Source organism: Rattus norvegicus, chromosome 9, assembly GCF_036323735.1.
Source record: "Rattus norvegicus strain BN/NHsdMcwi chromosome 9, GRCr8, whole genome shotgun sequence".
Lineage (NCBI taxonomy): Eukaryota > Metazoa > Chordata > Mammalia > Rodentia > Muridae > Rattus > Rattus norvegicus.
The window spans coordinates 49,879,584-49,894,695 of NC_086027.1; the positions used below are offsets into that span (position 1 = coordinate 49,879,584).

A 15,112-nucleotide genomic window follows, 5' to 3' on the forward strand; every position below is an offset into this window, starting at 1 on the left:
CTCCTTAAATTCAAGAAGAGTTCTTGGGGTAGGAGTGGCGATCTTATGTCCCACTTATTAAAAAAAAAACAAAAACAAACAAACAAAACAAACAAACAAACAAAAAAAAAACAAAAAAACCTTTTCTCTTTAATGGGACCATGGTTGAGTTTTAGCCAGCATCCAGTTGATGGGGTGACATCTCACCTGTGAAACTGTTTACAACTTCTTGATATACAGGCAGCATCACTTTGAAATGTGTTCTGGGCTGGAAATATGTCACTCTAGCGACACACACACACACACACACACACACACACAAATAGGGAAACTCAGAGTTTCCTAGGCCACTTCCCCATAAGCCAAGGATGTACGCACAAAGCACAGAGAGCAGGGTGCTCCCTGTGAGGAGGGAAAAGGTGTGTCCACCACCACCCAATTAGAGTGAGTGACTCGGCCCAGTTAGGGAACCACAAGCAGGAGCCTATAAATCCCTCTGGGGGCTGCTGGGACATCATAGAAGGTGAAAGTCTGTCCTGATTGACAGCCTTCCTCAGCCAGCCAAGAAACTGCAAGGTACACGAATGCAGAGCTCCAGGTAAGAAGGTGGGAAGGAGGCAGGGAGAGACACCAGGGAGCCGCCGAACATCACCTCTGTGTTTAATAGGACCTCAGGCAACCTCTCTTTGTGGCTCTGGGCATCCTCTGGGTGAGCGGTCTCCTCGGTGAGCGGCTCCACCTGTGTGCAGAAGGTCACTTTATCTCTTGGTCTTTTCCTACTTCGGTTTCTCCGTTGGAAGAAAAAAAAAGTCTGGAGGACTAGATCAGATAGCTTCCGAGGAATGTCCACAGTTCCAGGCAGCAGGGAACGGACCTGCATCTAGAATCCACTTAGAGGAAGGGAGTGGGCGGGGTTCTTACCTTGGGCTCCCCCAGCATCTGGAGCAGAGCGCAGAGCGCAATAGAAGGCTTCTGGGACTTTCCTAGGGTGGTTTTTTTTTTTTTTTTTTTTTTCTTCTTAACCTGGAGCCTCTCAGAAACCATAGCTTCAAGGCAGACTGAGCAGCACTCTAAGACCTGCCTGGCACACACAATTATCAGATAAACGCTTTGCTGCTTTTTTTTTTTTTTCTTCCTCCTCTCCTGCTTCACTTTGGTCCCCCACTCCCTTTTGGAGCCTTTTCCCCACTCCGATCCCTAGTTTATATGTCTCTGACCTCAGCTTCCTCACACAGGGTGATCTTGGCCAGCGCTTCTCTCTGGGGTTCCTACTGTGTAAATAGAGGCAGAGGATTGGTTTGTCCTTCCCAGTCCCGCCCTGGACCCGGCTTGCAGTGGGATGTTACTGGCTTCCTTCGGTGTTCCAAATCAGCTCCCATCAACCTCACCCTCCTCTAGCTCTGCCTTACCAGGAGGCTCGCTCTCTGGAATCAGCGTCTTGTTCCTACAGGCAAAAGTGCGGAAGAATGTCTTCCCCGGGGGCGTCTCTGAGCCTCACCTGTCTCAGTGCATTCTTTTCCCTCTCTTAGCTGGGAGTGCTGGGGGGATGGGCCCTCCCTCATGTGCTGCAGGTTGGCCTGGGCTTCCCCAAGCCGCCCTCATTTTCATCTCACCCTCCTATTCCAACTGTTTTGACAGCGAGAGATCCGAGTGATCACGTGATCAGGCCCCTCCTCCCATACCCCAGGATAACAGGGCCAGCCTCTAGTGACAGCAGAGTTGATGCGGGTGCTTTTTCTTGGAGCCTCGGACTACTGTGTTTACCAGATTCTCAAACTTGGCCTTTACCATATTTGCCTATGACACACATTGCTTGGCCCACACAGATTTTTTTTTTCAGATTCAGTAGTTGTGGGCGTGTGCTGAAGGACTCGATTGCGTGCTAGAACTGCTTGTGTGGGAAGAGCCCGTTTGGAGGACTATTTCTTAGGAGATAGGATGAGGCTCATGATCATTAGCAAGCCCAGGACAGAGTTATCTGGGGACAAGGAATTTGTGAGATCACTGTTTCTTGCATCTCCCAGGAGTCTTGTAAACACGCAGGTGATTTCTATTCCTGAGCGCTGATGCAGGGCCTGGGCATCTGCATTCCTCACACGTGTTGATCATGTTGTGAGTAACCGAGCCTTCAAGAGTCAGGGAAGATACCTGACTTGGGAGTGAGTAAACGTAAAGCATTGGGTGAGTCTTGAATGTTCCAGAGGTCATAGTTATCGGATGCTTTACATGTGTGTAACAGGCAGGACTGTAGAATGCGAACAACTGATTCATGCCCTGTTGAATCACCTCTCATTGAGTAAGACTGGGGCGTATAAACAGATGAATCTTTACGGACATGCTACCTTATATAGTTCTACTGCTACTATATAGTATTATATAGTACTTCTATTGTACTACCTTATATAGTAAGGCTGAGGGACTTTGTGGGGCACCTCAGGCTGTTAGTTAAGCTGAAGGAAGAGCAGGTTGGTAGAATCCTTGTAAGAGCCTCTCTCTTTGTGGTCTGGTGGTCAGAGTCAAAGAGGTTCGAAGCAGCATCAGATAGGCTGTTGGCCTTGAAGAGAGGCTTCAGGCTAGAAGCTCAGTGGTCTTTCAGTTGATCAGAAGCAGGGGCTTCAGTACTGCAATCATAACCGCCGTGTAAACTTGGACAAGGACCAGAGGCTCAAAAAGGAACAGAGTCCAGTTGATGCTTGGCTATAACCAGGAAGGACTTTAAGCAGAGAAACCATCTGAGCTGAGCCTAGACATCCCACCTACAGCAGATGAGTGTATGGTTACTGGTTTCACGCAATAGAAAACACATCTTTCTCTTTGCCGTGTGCACTAACCCAAGATACAATGTAGCAGTGTCTACAACACTGCAGATGAACACAGCATCTATCAGTCATCTCTTGCTCCTGCTAGCATATCTTTGGTCAACTGTGCCAGATCTTGATGATCCCTTATAACTTCTCCTGGCCCTCAGGGCCACTTTTAAAGCAGGGTTTGCAGAGAACAACTGCTCAATTAATATTGTTTTGACGTTCCTTCTCTCTGTCTCTCCCTCTCTCTTGTCTCTGTCTCTCTCCCTCTCTCAGTGTCTCTGTATCTATCTGCCTTTGTCTCTCTCTGTGTGTCTGTCTCTGTCTCTCCCTCTCTCCCTCTCTTCATGTCTCTGTCTCTCTCACTTCCAGTATGTGTGAGAGTGTGTGTGAGTGTGTGTGAGTGTGTGTGCTCATGTGCATGCACACATGCTTGCGTACTACCCCATAGGCTTGCTACAGGATATACAGGACATGAAACTTCCTGTCCGTCCTAAGGAAGTGGTTTTGAAAGCATACTCCCTGGACCAGTGGCTTCGGCATCGTTTGGGAACTTACTAGAAACGTAAGCACTTGTGTTTCCACTCAGATCTCCTAAAACAGTCAAAGCAGGAAGAGATGTGTGCATTGGCAGCTGGGGTTTAGACCCCACCTAACTGAACCTGGGTACACGGTATCTATCATGTCCCCTTGCGCAGTTATGTTAGCTGGAGTGGCTGGGAGGGAAATTCTGGACATAGGGTTTCAGATTGCAAGCTTCGTGGGGACGTCTTCAGGAACATGGTGGTGATTTTGTTTTACAGCTGAGAGAAGCTAGAGGGTTCAGTGTGAGAAAGGAATGTTGCTCTTTGGGCAGAGCCAAGGGTTTTGGAGACCATGGAAAACATACTGAGTCTGCGGTAACTTCCAGTCAAAGATTACAATTTCTTATGGCAAAGGATTTTCCCACACAGTATAGATAAAAAGTTCTTGGATTCTAAGTGTGTATATGTGTGCATGTGTTTGGCATGTGCATATGTATGTGTGTATGTGAGTGTGTGTATGCATGTGTATGTGTGTTTATGACTGTGTGTGTATGTGAGTGTGTGTGTGTGTGTTGATTGTGTGCTCACTGCTGACCTTTATTGTTTCTCATGGATATTTGTCATGTAGGACTCAGGATAGTTGCTGTTCTCAGTGACCCTCAGAGAAAGAACATTTAGCTGTTGTCCTTGGTGACTCTTAGAAGATAGGCCATTCTAGGTGGATTTAATTTCTGGAGAGTGGGATATAATCTTTCAAAGCATGAAAAGAAGAGTCCTATCTGCCCTGATATAGTTTCTAATGTGTGTGTGTGTGTGTGTGTGTGTGTGTGTGTGTATAATAAAGAAACTTCAGTATAGTATATAGAGAAACTTTATACTGCTGTGGATCATTGCCCCTTTTGTTCTTATTCACGGTTGTAAGAAGAATCTCATTTGGTTCCCAAGTCTTCTGTACACAGAGGAGCAAGTTCAGCCTGCTATTATGCTTCCTCTCTGTCTCAGATGCCCCAGGATGCTCTTTTGGTCTCATCAGATTCCTTTGGGTAGATGCACATTCTAGTTCCTCCTCTGTCCCTTCTAGCCTTCTAGGCTCATTCCCAGTGAATGGTAGGGAATGTTCTGGATGTGTATATGCTGACTTGGGGGTTACTCATTGGCTTCCTCAGAGTTGTGTGTATATCCGCCTGGTCCTAAAGTCCCTACTACTGGGATCCATGGCTGGGAAACACCATAGTCTAATGCCTAAGGTATGTGACAGCCAATGTTCTGGCCAACTTGTCCTTTGTGCTCCTCATGGGCTCTTCCAGTCCTCTGCATTTGCCAAACTTTGTTCTCCACTCTGGTTCAGAATGTCTAGGTGACAGTCAAAAATCATCAGTAACCAGTGGGGGACCCACCCCCAAACGATCTGAGTGGATACTGCCACATCTGTCACTGAACTGTGGGGATGGCTGGGGGCACCAAGAAAGCTGAAGCACCAGAGAGTGGAGTTCGGGACCTTGGTAAAGTAGTGGGACATGATAAGTAGAACCTGCCTGGGTTCCTTCTCTGGCTACTCCTTCCAACTGTAGCCCCAACTGGGTCAATCCCTTTCCTGTTTGTGGCCTCAGCCCAGTTCTTGGTTTGCTTCCCTTTCTCCAGTGGAAGTACAGGGCAAGGTCCAAACACTTTCTGTTGAATGAGACTAGCAGTGAGCAGTCTTCTAAAAACCTAGCGTCCCTTCTGCTGATATATCACATCATTACTGCCTTTCCTTTCTGTCATTTCCATTCACTAAGAGCACCAAGGTGGGGTTCCTACACAGATCCACTTGTAATGAACAAAAGTTCTGCTTCTGGCTTCCTAAAAAGAATCAAAATTCTTTTCTGTTTCTCTTTTGAGTTTCAAAACAGGTTAGGTCTATCTGGTACCTTTCTTTCCCATTTTTCTCAGACTCCTAAGGACCTTTCTCTTCTGCTTGTGTCTTCCTACCGGGAAGGAGCTTTCTCCATGTCTTACCTACATCCTTCTATCCTTTCTGAGCAGTGTGTTGTGATTATGCTCCTGGGGCAAGAAAGACGAGCAGTAAAGACACTCTGGAAGGCGATTACAGTATGCCTTCATGAAACATAGCCCCTGCTCTATCGTACATAAAAGAGCTTGAAGCGGAGTGTTCTCTGTCACCCAAGGCTGTTTTGTGCCCTTGCATCCCAGTGTTCTTGTTGGGACACTAATGTGGAGGGCAAAGCTTGTGTTTGCTCTTCCAGACCCTAGATGGTTCTTTGCCTTGTTCTGTGCAAATCGTCTTATTTCTTTTCCTGTCCCTTTGGGCAGACACCTGCTGTTTGCCGGATGCATTTTCTCCCATAATCAACCATCTAATTTTTTACCATTGATCAATCCTCCTTCCATCCTCCAGGATCTCAAACACAGTCAACCTGTGCTCCACTCTGCCTCTGGCAGCCCCTTGAACTGGCTTTTGAACGAGCACTTACCCTTTGCTCCTTGAAAAATTACACTAAAATGTGGTCGCTTGTCACAACCACCACTTTGTCGTTACAACTCATATATCCCCTAGACCATACACTTGTGAAAAGCCAGACAATTCCTCTCCATTGTGTATTTCATCTGAGTTCTATCAATGGTTATCAGTTAATGAATGGACATGTTTGTGGAGTCTAAGATGGCTTACCGCTCATGGGTGGTCCCCTTGAGGGCATCTGAGAGGTTGCTGACAGCTCCGCCAAGACCCTTCCCTATAGCCTCCCTGGGGACAATCAGGCTGCTTCCATGGTGACTTGATTTTCTGTGAGGAAACCAGGTGGAAACTGCTTAGACCTCCCCGATGTAGCTGCAGAAGTCACACATGGTGAACGTACTTCTGCTGCATTCTTTTGGCTGCACCTGAGTTACTAGGCCGTCCATATTCAAGGGAGGTGAGCTGGATTCCACCTCTTGATAGCAGGCTGATGATGGTAACGCTACAGAAGGCTGAGGGAAACGCTACAGAAGGCTAAGGGATGGAAGACATGATTGTGGCCATCTATAATGTCTAACCTACTCTGCAAAAGGAGCCGCACTCAAAGAGAGAGAGAGAGAGAGAGAGAGAGAGAGAGAGAGAGAGAGAGAGAGAGAGAGTATCAGAGGAAGGCTGTTAAGCTCGTGCTGTGACCTGTGTTAAGAGCCTATGGCTCCTTTAGCTCTCACAGTCTTTCTGTCCCTGTTTGTCCTCTCTGTCATATTTTAGATGGATTAGTTTAATGGGTGACTGGTTATTTGGATGCTTGTGTTGTTTCCTATACTCAAGTTACAGGAGTTGGAAGGTGTGCTATGTGTGTTAGCAGTCAGACTTCAGCCCCAGTGCCAACAGAATACCCAGTCACTTAGAAGCAGGCCAACAAAGGCAGAAGTCCGATGCTCAGGAGAAACCCCCAGTCCTGAGAGCTGGTTCTGTTCTTTGCTGGTTAAAGGGCTTAAAGCAAAAGAGCTGACATGGTATACATTATCTGATGATGACCCACTGATTTGAGTCTTTGGGAATGAACGTTGGAAGCCAGACAAAGACGTGTGCCCAGATCCAGATCAACTTTGAATCCCAGGTATTCATACTTGGTAGCGAGGTCTCATTAGAGCGGCCTTTGCATTTTAAGAGATGAAGAAACTGCTACTCAGATTGTGTAACTGACTTTGGGGGTTGCCCAAGATGGCTTACCTAGGAAACTGCACCATGAAGACAGAGCCTGTTTCCCCTCTCCATTATCTGTATTTAAAGACTCCATCACTAAGGGGTCAATCTGAAAGAAGGTACCAGAAAGGCTTAGAATTCGAGACCAGCTTTACAGATGTGCATATATCTGTCTCTGTGATCTTGAGCTCATGTTTGTATATTAACACACTCTATAATTTGGATTTATCCCTTCGAACTTACTGATTCCATTAGGCGACACTAGATACATTTCTTGCATGGTAATAATGGGTGTTAGCTCAGCTTTTGACTGTGATGCTAGAAAGTTCCAGGCAGTAAGGTAGAACCTAACAGGAACTGGGGCGTGATTCAGAGGGTGGACTCTGAGGCTTCCCTCAGATCCTCCAGCTTCCTATCCTTGCCGTGTTACTAACCCCTGCAACCACCGCCTCTCAGAAAACGCCAGTGAGCCCAGGCATGTGTTGAATGCTTCCTCTTTTCTAGCACGGCTGTGAGTTCTTCATGTGACATGTCTGTCCTTCTGAAATTTCTACCCGGTTGGGTCCCTTATACAGATAAGGGCACGAGCCACCCACTTTCCGTCCCACGTACTTTTTCTCACTGTATTTTTCTGAAGAGTCCCACTGAGGTCCAGGACTACTGACCGGTGTGAACGAGCTTCTTGAGAATGACTCTAGATAGCAAAATCTGGTCAACGAATGTTGTTTAGAGGAGGGCGAACTTGGGCTCTGGGCTGATAGAAAAGTCTCACACTATGGACTTGTCTCAAGATGGGAATTTCCCATCTTTAATGGAACTGGATTGGGGGCATTGCCTGGCATTCTCCAGAGGGTGTCTATGTGGCAGGGTGGGGTGGGGGTGGGGGTTTGGTTAAGGAATGGCCCACTTTCATTTCAACATTACTATGCAATCACAAACAGCACCCTTGTGCTTCTTGAAGGGCAGAATTCCCTTTATTCTGGGGATGAAAGCGAGTTGCTCTCTTTACTGTAGAATCGCAATGACTTTTCAAGAGCCCATCAAGGACTCTGTCTCCAGCCAGAGCCCTCACTGCTAAAAGCTGCTGCCATCTCTTTCTACACTTCTCCCTGCTTGCACCAAGGATCCTCACTGCCCTTTGCTGACTAAAATTCTGAGCTTTCCTGCCCGAGACCTCCTTGTTGTGACTGTTCTCCGACCAGAATGCTCTGGATGGTGTGCTCGAGGCATGTGTGGGGTTTTAGGATTTTGTTTACTACACCGATACACCAAATATGACTAATCGGTAGGCGCTTGAGCCAATGGCTAGTCAATGTGACTAATAGTCAACGCTGTCACCTCAATGCTGTCACCTTGTTCTGTTCTTTCTGTGATGGTTCTGTCTGATTCAGAAGTGGGACAGCTGCCCAAAAACCTCCAGACATCAAAACGAGGATCATTACAAACTTAAGCTCACTCTCTCAGGTTAATTCAGACCTGACCCATTCAGTAAAGTATAGGCTATTTAATCATTTTCAATTGATTCTTAAAAAGAATTTCACACGGATATGCATCTCTGGTTTCACGCAAACCACCTCTATATCCCTCTGCCAATTTCAGGCTCTGTTTTGATAACCCACTGAGTCTAATTAGTGGCGTCTGTACGTGTGTGTGTGTGTGTGTGTGTGTGTGTGTGTGTGTGTGTGTGTGTGTGTATGTGTGTGTGTGTGTGGTGTAGAGCCACTCACTGGGCCAAGAGAGACCTCCCGGGGGCTGCATCTCAAAAGAAAGCTGACCCTCTGTCTCATAGCAGTCACTAGCTGTCAGTGGCTCATCAGCCAGGGGCAGGGCTTCAAGGATCCCTCTGCCATGCATGCCGACATGTAGACTGGCTTGAACTTCCACAGGTCTCTTGCAGGCAGCCACAGATGCTATTGCGTTCACGAGTGCAATGGTCCGGTCGTGTCCAGAAGACACAATTAAGCACCAGGCTTCACTGATCTCAGACTCTTACAATCTTTTCTTTTCTCTTTGCAAGATGCCCACTGAGCCTTTTTGGGGAGGGGGTTGAGGTAGATGTCCCATTTAGGGATGGGTGAGCACTCCACAGTGCACTTTGACAAGCCGTCTCCATAGTAACTGCTGCCTACCCCAAAGAAGCTTCTGCAATGAGGGTTGAGAGCTGCCTAATCTGTGGATGGATACTTAAGTACTTAGAAGGCAGTTTGATGCTGTCCGTTTAGCAAAGCAATGACCACAGTTCATCCCCTAGAGCCAGGGATTCCTCAGCCATAAGTTTGCATTTATTTATTTCTTCTCAATCTGTTAAAACATATTTGTTCTTATATGCATTCTGACATATTAGAGGTTGGACGATACCTGTGATTTTTTTTTTAGTTGCTATATTTCTTTCTATGTATGGAATTTTATAGTGTGCACAGAGGGAGAGAGAGGGAGATAACATTAGTCTAGGTAGAATATATTCTGAAGTGCCCCATACTGTTTTTTTTCCAGTTTATAGTCCTTTTGTAGCTTATAAAAGTCAGAGCGAGAGATGATGTAATCACATACATGCTCTTAGGCTGTCTGCATTCTCCATGTGCAGAGGTCAGGACACAAACACCTGATCAAGGGCACAGCTGCTCAGTCTGCCAGGCTGGGTGAGTGCCTGTCCGCTTGGGGCTGGGTCATCTGAGCCTTTCACTTTATAGCATCGTCTCCACACACGCTCAGCATTTTCTTATTCCCCTCCCCACTTTTCAGCCCATCCCCGCAAGGTGTGAAAAATGATTATTTTTCTAGAAAAAAAATAGAGGCCAAATCATAACTCAGGTGCTTGGAATGTTCTAGCCTTGAGATTTCCTCCCAGTAGCAAGGTCAACTCCCACTCCATGAGAGAAATCAAGTCGCCTGTGATTTGGAGACGTGTTTAAAGAAAGTAGGGCAGGGAGAATGTTTGGCTTGGAGCTGGAGCAGATGATTTCTTCCCCTCTCTGGGCTTGCCAAGGACTCGATGTTTCCTACACTACAACCATTTTGGTTCCAGCCTTCCATGAGGTTTTGATTATGGAAAACTGTCACTTTTCTGTGCCTGTGGTTTGCTTGCCTGAAGCCTCTTCCAGGGAAAGTCACTTGGAAGCACTTGTTTTGCTGAAGTCCAGAGAGAGAGAAGCCAAGACAGCCCCTTGACTAGGGGTAGCCTGGGTCAGGGACAGGGGCTAGCAGAACTCAAGGAAGAGTGCACTAGAGGATTTCCTTTTCTTCTGGAAACGGTGATCTTCTTGATTGGCCAGATGGACAAGCCAGAGAGAATGGCCCACCTCAAATTCTTTTGCCTAAGGATGATCCTGGAGGAGAATTCTTATTAGTTACTTTTCCTGCTGCTGGAACAAAACACCCGCCAAGAGGCAATTTAAAGCCAATTACTTTTGGCTTACAGTTTAAGGGGGCATAGTCCAGCATGGTACAGAAGGCACGAGAGCAGGGGTAAGAGGCAAGCTGGTCACATTGCATCTACAGTCAAGAAGCGAAGTGTGAATAGGAAGTGAGGCTGGGCCATAAAACCTCAAGGCCTGCCCCTGTGACCTACTTCCTCTAGCAAGGATCCATCCCTTGAAGGTTCCACAACCTTCCAAAAACAGTGCCACTAGTTGAAGACTAAACGGTCAAACACACAAACCTGGAATATTTCCCTTCAAAACCACACTCCTCTGACTCCATGGCATCATGGTTTTATGGAACATCAGCCAGAGACCACGCCCGAGTAAATACAGCCTGACATTTTGGTGTCAGAACCATTTTATTCATGTTTATAGACTTCTATATAAACCCAAGGAAAGCTTGACTCAGGAACAGTATGGGCCTTGGGGTGGGCACTGAGTTCATCCCAGCAGAGGCTGCAAGGCATCTCCTGAGTGAAAAATTAAATTTTCAGAATCAACCATCAGAAAACTTCTGATCTGGAACAGGTTGGTGTCAGAAGGAGGGCTATAGGAACAGTGCCCCTGGTGGTACGTTTTAGGGCTCCTTCCTCTGGCATGTATGTATGTATGTATGTATGTATGTATGTATGTATGTATGTATGTAACAAACTCCAGACAGGCCACATATCAAGTTTGGCTCCATATTATAGAAGCAAATAAAATAAGGTGGCCCAGTAGTCAACTCTCTTCTCATTGTTCTAACACTTTCCATGAATCCTCTCAACTTGTGGTCCAAGATGGTGGCTACAATCTAGCTGGCAGTGAAGGTGAACACAGAGGACCAAAGGAAGGACTATTGGTAGAGACCTTGTTGGTGATGTTGATTTTTTTTCTGACTGATAATGGTACATGCTTATGGATACAATGTGATGAGGTAGTATGTAGATGTTATATAATGAATGATTACATGCAGTTTGCATGCTAACCACTTGTAATAGATCTCACTTGAGAATCTAGTTTCTTTGGAGTACATAGTACATCTTCGTTGACTGTAGTCACCCATCATCTTGTACAATTAGAATACTTATTCTTCCTGTTTACTTCTAATGTTGTACCAGTTGACAACATCTTTTCTGTTCCCGCCCCCATCTCTGGAGACCTCTATTCTACCTATGAGTTCTATGTGATCAATACTACTATTCTCCTTATGACTTCTATGTGATCAACACTTCTATTCTACCCGTGACATCTATGTGATCAACACCTCTATTCTATCTATGACTTCTACATGAGCAACATTTTCAGATTCCACATCCAAGGGAGATTTAACAGTCATTGCCTAGATCTGGCTTCTTTTGCTTGGCATGATATCCCTTTTACCTATGTTGATACAAGTGGAAGAATTTATAATAAAAAAACAGTATTCCATATCTATACATATGCAACATATTTTTCACTCATCCATGTCTGGATATTGGATTGACTCCAAATCTTGTTTATTGTGAATAAACGTGAGAGACTCTTTGACACACTGATTTCATTTCCTTTGGACATATACCTAGCAAGTGGAGCTGTGAGGTTCATAAATAATACCTTAAGTGACTTCCACAGGTCACTTACTCACTTCAATGACATTCTATCTGCCCAAAATTTCTCACATAGATATTCCTCATCATAGAGGATGATGGGAAGTATGGTATGTGTGAGGGTTGGCTGTTGATGCCATGGATATTATTGGGCAAAACAGGGTAGATGGGTTTTGGGGGAGGGAAAAAGGAGTCTCTGCCATAGAAAGTATAGTTCTGAAGAACAGGGGGCTTTGAAGTCAGTAGTCTTGGGTTTAAACCCCAGTTCTTTGTAGATATACCATCAGGGCCAAACCCCTTAGACTCTGATTTTTTCTCATATATCTTGTATAAAACGGTATAATATTCACCTAAATATAAATGAAGGAATGTATGTTCTGTATTTGTCACAGTCACTGTGGCTATGACATTAGCCCATACGCTTGTAGATTTGGCTTTATTTTCTAGTCCAAATGCATCAAATAGACATGGCGTCATTTTTAGTTCTTTCACACACCAACTAGAGAATCAGTAAGTCTGGCTAGGGCTAGTATAGCTAGTATAGTTCAACATGTATGGTTGAGCATCTTTTTTTTTTAATCTTTATTAACTTGAGTATTTCTTATTTACATTTCGATTGTTATTCCCTTTCCCAGTTTCCGGGCCAACATCCCCATAACCCACGTCTGTATGGGTGTTCCCCTCCCCATCCTCTTCCCATTACCGCCCTCTCCCCAACAATCACATTCACTGGGGGTTCAGTCTTGGCAGGTATGGTTGAGCATCTTAAAAGGACAAAGCAACTCCTAATGTTTGTATGGCTTTCATGCTACCAAACCTGAGGGCAGTGTCAGAGGTGAGACATAGAGAATATTTGTGTTTCAAGAAAGTGTGAATGAGAGAGACCCATGGAAGTAAGAAGAGCTTTCGGGAAAGTCCTAGGTCGGATACATCCTAAGGCAGAACTCTCCACCATCTGGTCACTGTGGCTAGGTAGTAAGGCTGCAGGTCTGAGTCCTTGAACTCTGAGATTCCCTACTTATGAGGGAGGATTACTCACATATTCCCAGTGCCTTCAAGCTGTTCACAAGGGAAGGGAGGCACAGCAGTGGTTAAGGTTATAGCTCAGGTAGAATTTCAGTCATGAATGTTCCCTGGTACTTTCTATGATTGGACACCATGCAGTCAAGAGGCCTATAAACATGGTGCAGATTGTGACCTGAAACTTGTTACCCATGGAGAAGCAGGCAAAGAGCAAGCGCAGAAGAGAGCAGGAATGTTTCTGTAGTAGCCCGGCTGGGGTTGGGCTTTCCTTGGCCCTATGACTTGCTGAGGCCAGAGGAATGTGGGCAGGTAAGAAAGGGCATAGCATAGTATAGCTTGCTTCTGCCTGTGTTGCCTGGCCATCCCTGAGAATGGGTATTCCTGCTGTAAGGAAACGGAGAGAAACATGGAGCTGACTTGGATCCCTCCTGTATCTTGGAGCTGTCCTCAGTCAGCCCTGCCTGGTCTTGGCTAGTCAGCCTCTATGTGGCATCAAGACTTTCGATCAAGAGCGAACAATCAGTTTATGACATCAGCATTGGGATGATCTGCTGGGCTGCCTTGCTGTGACAACGGTTAGCTGGTCTAGCCAATAGTTGTGTGGTATATGTTGTGAGAAGGGCCATGGGGAGATTTCAAAGAACAACTGATGGACCTGTCTTAGGGGAGGAATGCGTCACGAACTTCTATATGATATTCACTTTTTGTATACTCATTCTCTCAAGATATTCATACCCTGCCTCCCAGAATGCTCTAGGCCAGGAAGTTAGGAGTGTGTAGAATCTCTAAGTGCATGTCAGAATTGTATGTAAAATAAGGGTCACTCTCCTCATTGTTGTCTCTTGGTGTCTAAGGGTCATTGACTTAAGGATCTTCTAGATATATTGCGACCTAGGATGCTCAAGCCCCTAAGTGTTCAGGAGCTGAATAAGCCTCCTATATACTTTGAATCATATCTGTGTCACTTATAATACCAAACACAAAGGAAATGCTAGATGGGTTGTTGCTATAATGTCTGACTTAAAGAATGAGGACAAGAACGAGGTCTGTGTATGTATAGCAGAGACATTGAGAAAAAAACAAGGCCAAGTTTTCCAACCGTGTTTTCTGATTTTAACAAGCAGTTTTAGCAAATGGGTCTTTCAGATATAGCATCATTCTGTGAAAAGAAGGAAACATGAGAAGAAAAACTCTAAGTACCTCTATGAAATGGTATCACAAGTCTATTTATTGTGAGAAACTCCTGTCGTGGGTCTCTATGGGCACCAGTCTCCAAGAGCCCCCAAGGCCTACAACCCCAAACTCCAACGAGCTGGCTCCCTTCTATTTGGAACCTCACTAGGGTCTTGACCCCCTTGAGACTTCTCTGCCTCCTGTTTCGAAGGCTGTATTTGGGGATGCAGCAGATATGTGTATTTTTTTCAACCCCATCCCCTGCTTTCTTTTGGAATTTAGAAAAAGCAAAACTATCCAGATGGGAATTTAATTCACATGTCTTTAAGCATATCTCTGAGTGGGTATTCAAATGTTGACTGCTGGTTGGTATCAACTGGGGGAGATCATGGTTACTGTTTTGGGGATCAGCTTTCAGGTACAATTTCACAGGGTGTTGGGTACTTTTTGAAAGCTTCCAAGTGATCCTCTTGGTACGCAGCAATGCCAGAAACATTGGTTGAAGCCAAGTGGGGACTTCCTAAGAAGATACAAGTGAATTAGAATCTGGGGCTTAACAGTCTCCTAACTTGATGTGTGCTAAGCGAGTCTGAAGATACCAGGGTAAAGGGCAAAAGCTTATCATCCCTGCAAACCGTTTCCATGCACTTTACCGACATCATCTTAGTAAAGATGCTTGGCCCTGCATCTAAATGCAATATGCAATCGCACTGACCAAGTGAGATTAATTTACTGAATTCTCCTCAGGGTTTTTCCATCCCAGGTTTCAGGAGTTGAGGTATTTTCTTTTCGTTGGCCACTTACCCCCATTCATCCCATCTTTAATGAGACTGAGGTCAGGAAGCCAGCTGACACTCTACTCAAGTCAAGGGAATCAATTTTAATTTTGGGAAATGACAAATTGAGGCAGAGAGGCAGACTGGGAACAGGTTCCCTCTTAGCAATGGATACAGTCCAA

The 15,112-nt window shown here is 45.5% G+C and overlaps 1 protein-coding gene across 2 annotated transcripts in view; it reads left to right on the forward strand.

The window, feature by feature from the left end:
- The first annotated feature begins 344 nt into the window (after nucleotides 1-344).
- Il1r2 (interleukin 1 receptor type 2) overlaps nucleotides 345-15,112 on the forward strand; it is a 40,447-nt gene continuing 25,679 nt past the window's right edge. Inside the window, exon 1 of one of the 2 annotated variants that reach the window (XM_039082947.2) lies at nucleotides 345-577. In XM_039082947.2, the coding sequence (XP_038938875.1) occupies nucleotides 564-577 (14 nt within the window). In that variant the 5' untranslated portion in view covers nucleotides 345-563. The remainder of the gene's footprint in view (nucleotides 578-15,112) is intronic. The other variant, NM_053953.2, reaches the window with a different exon arrangement.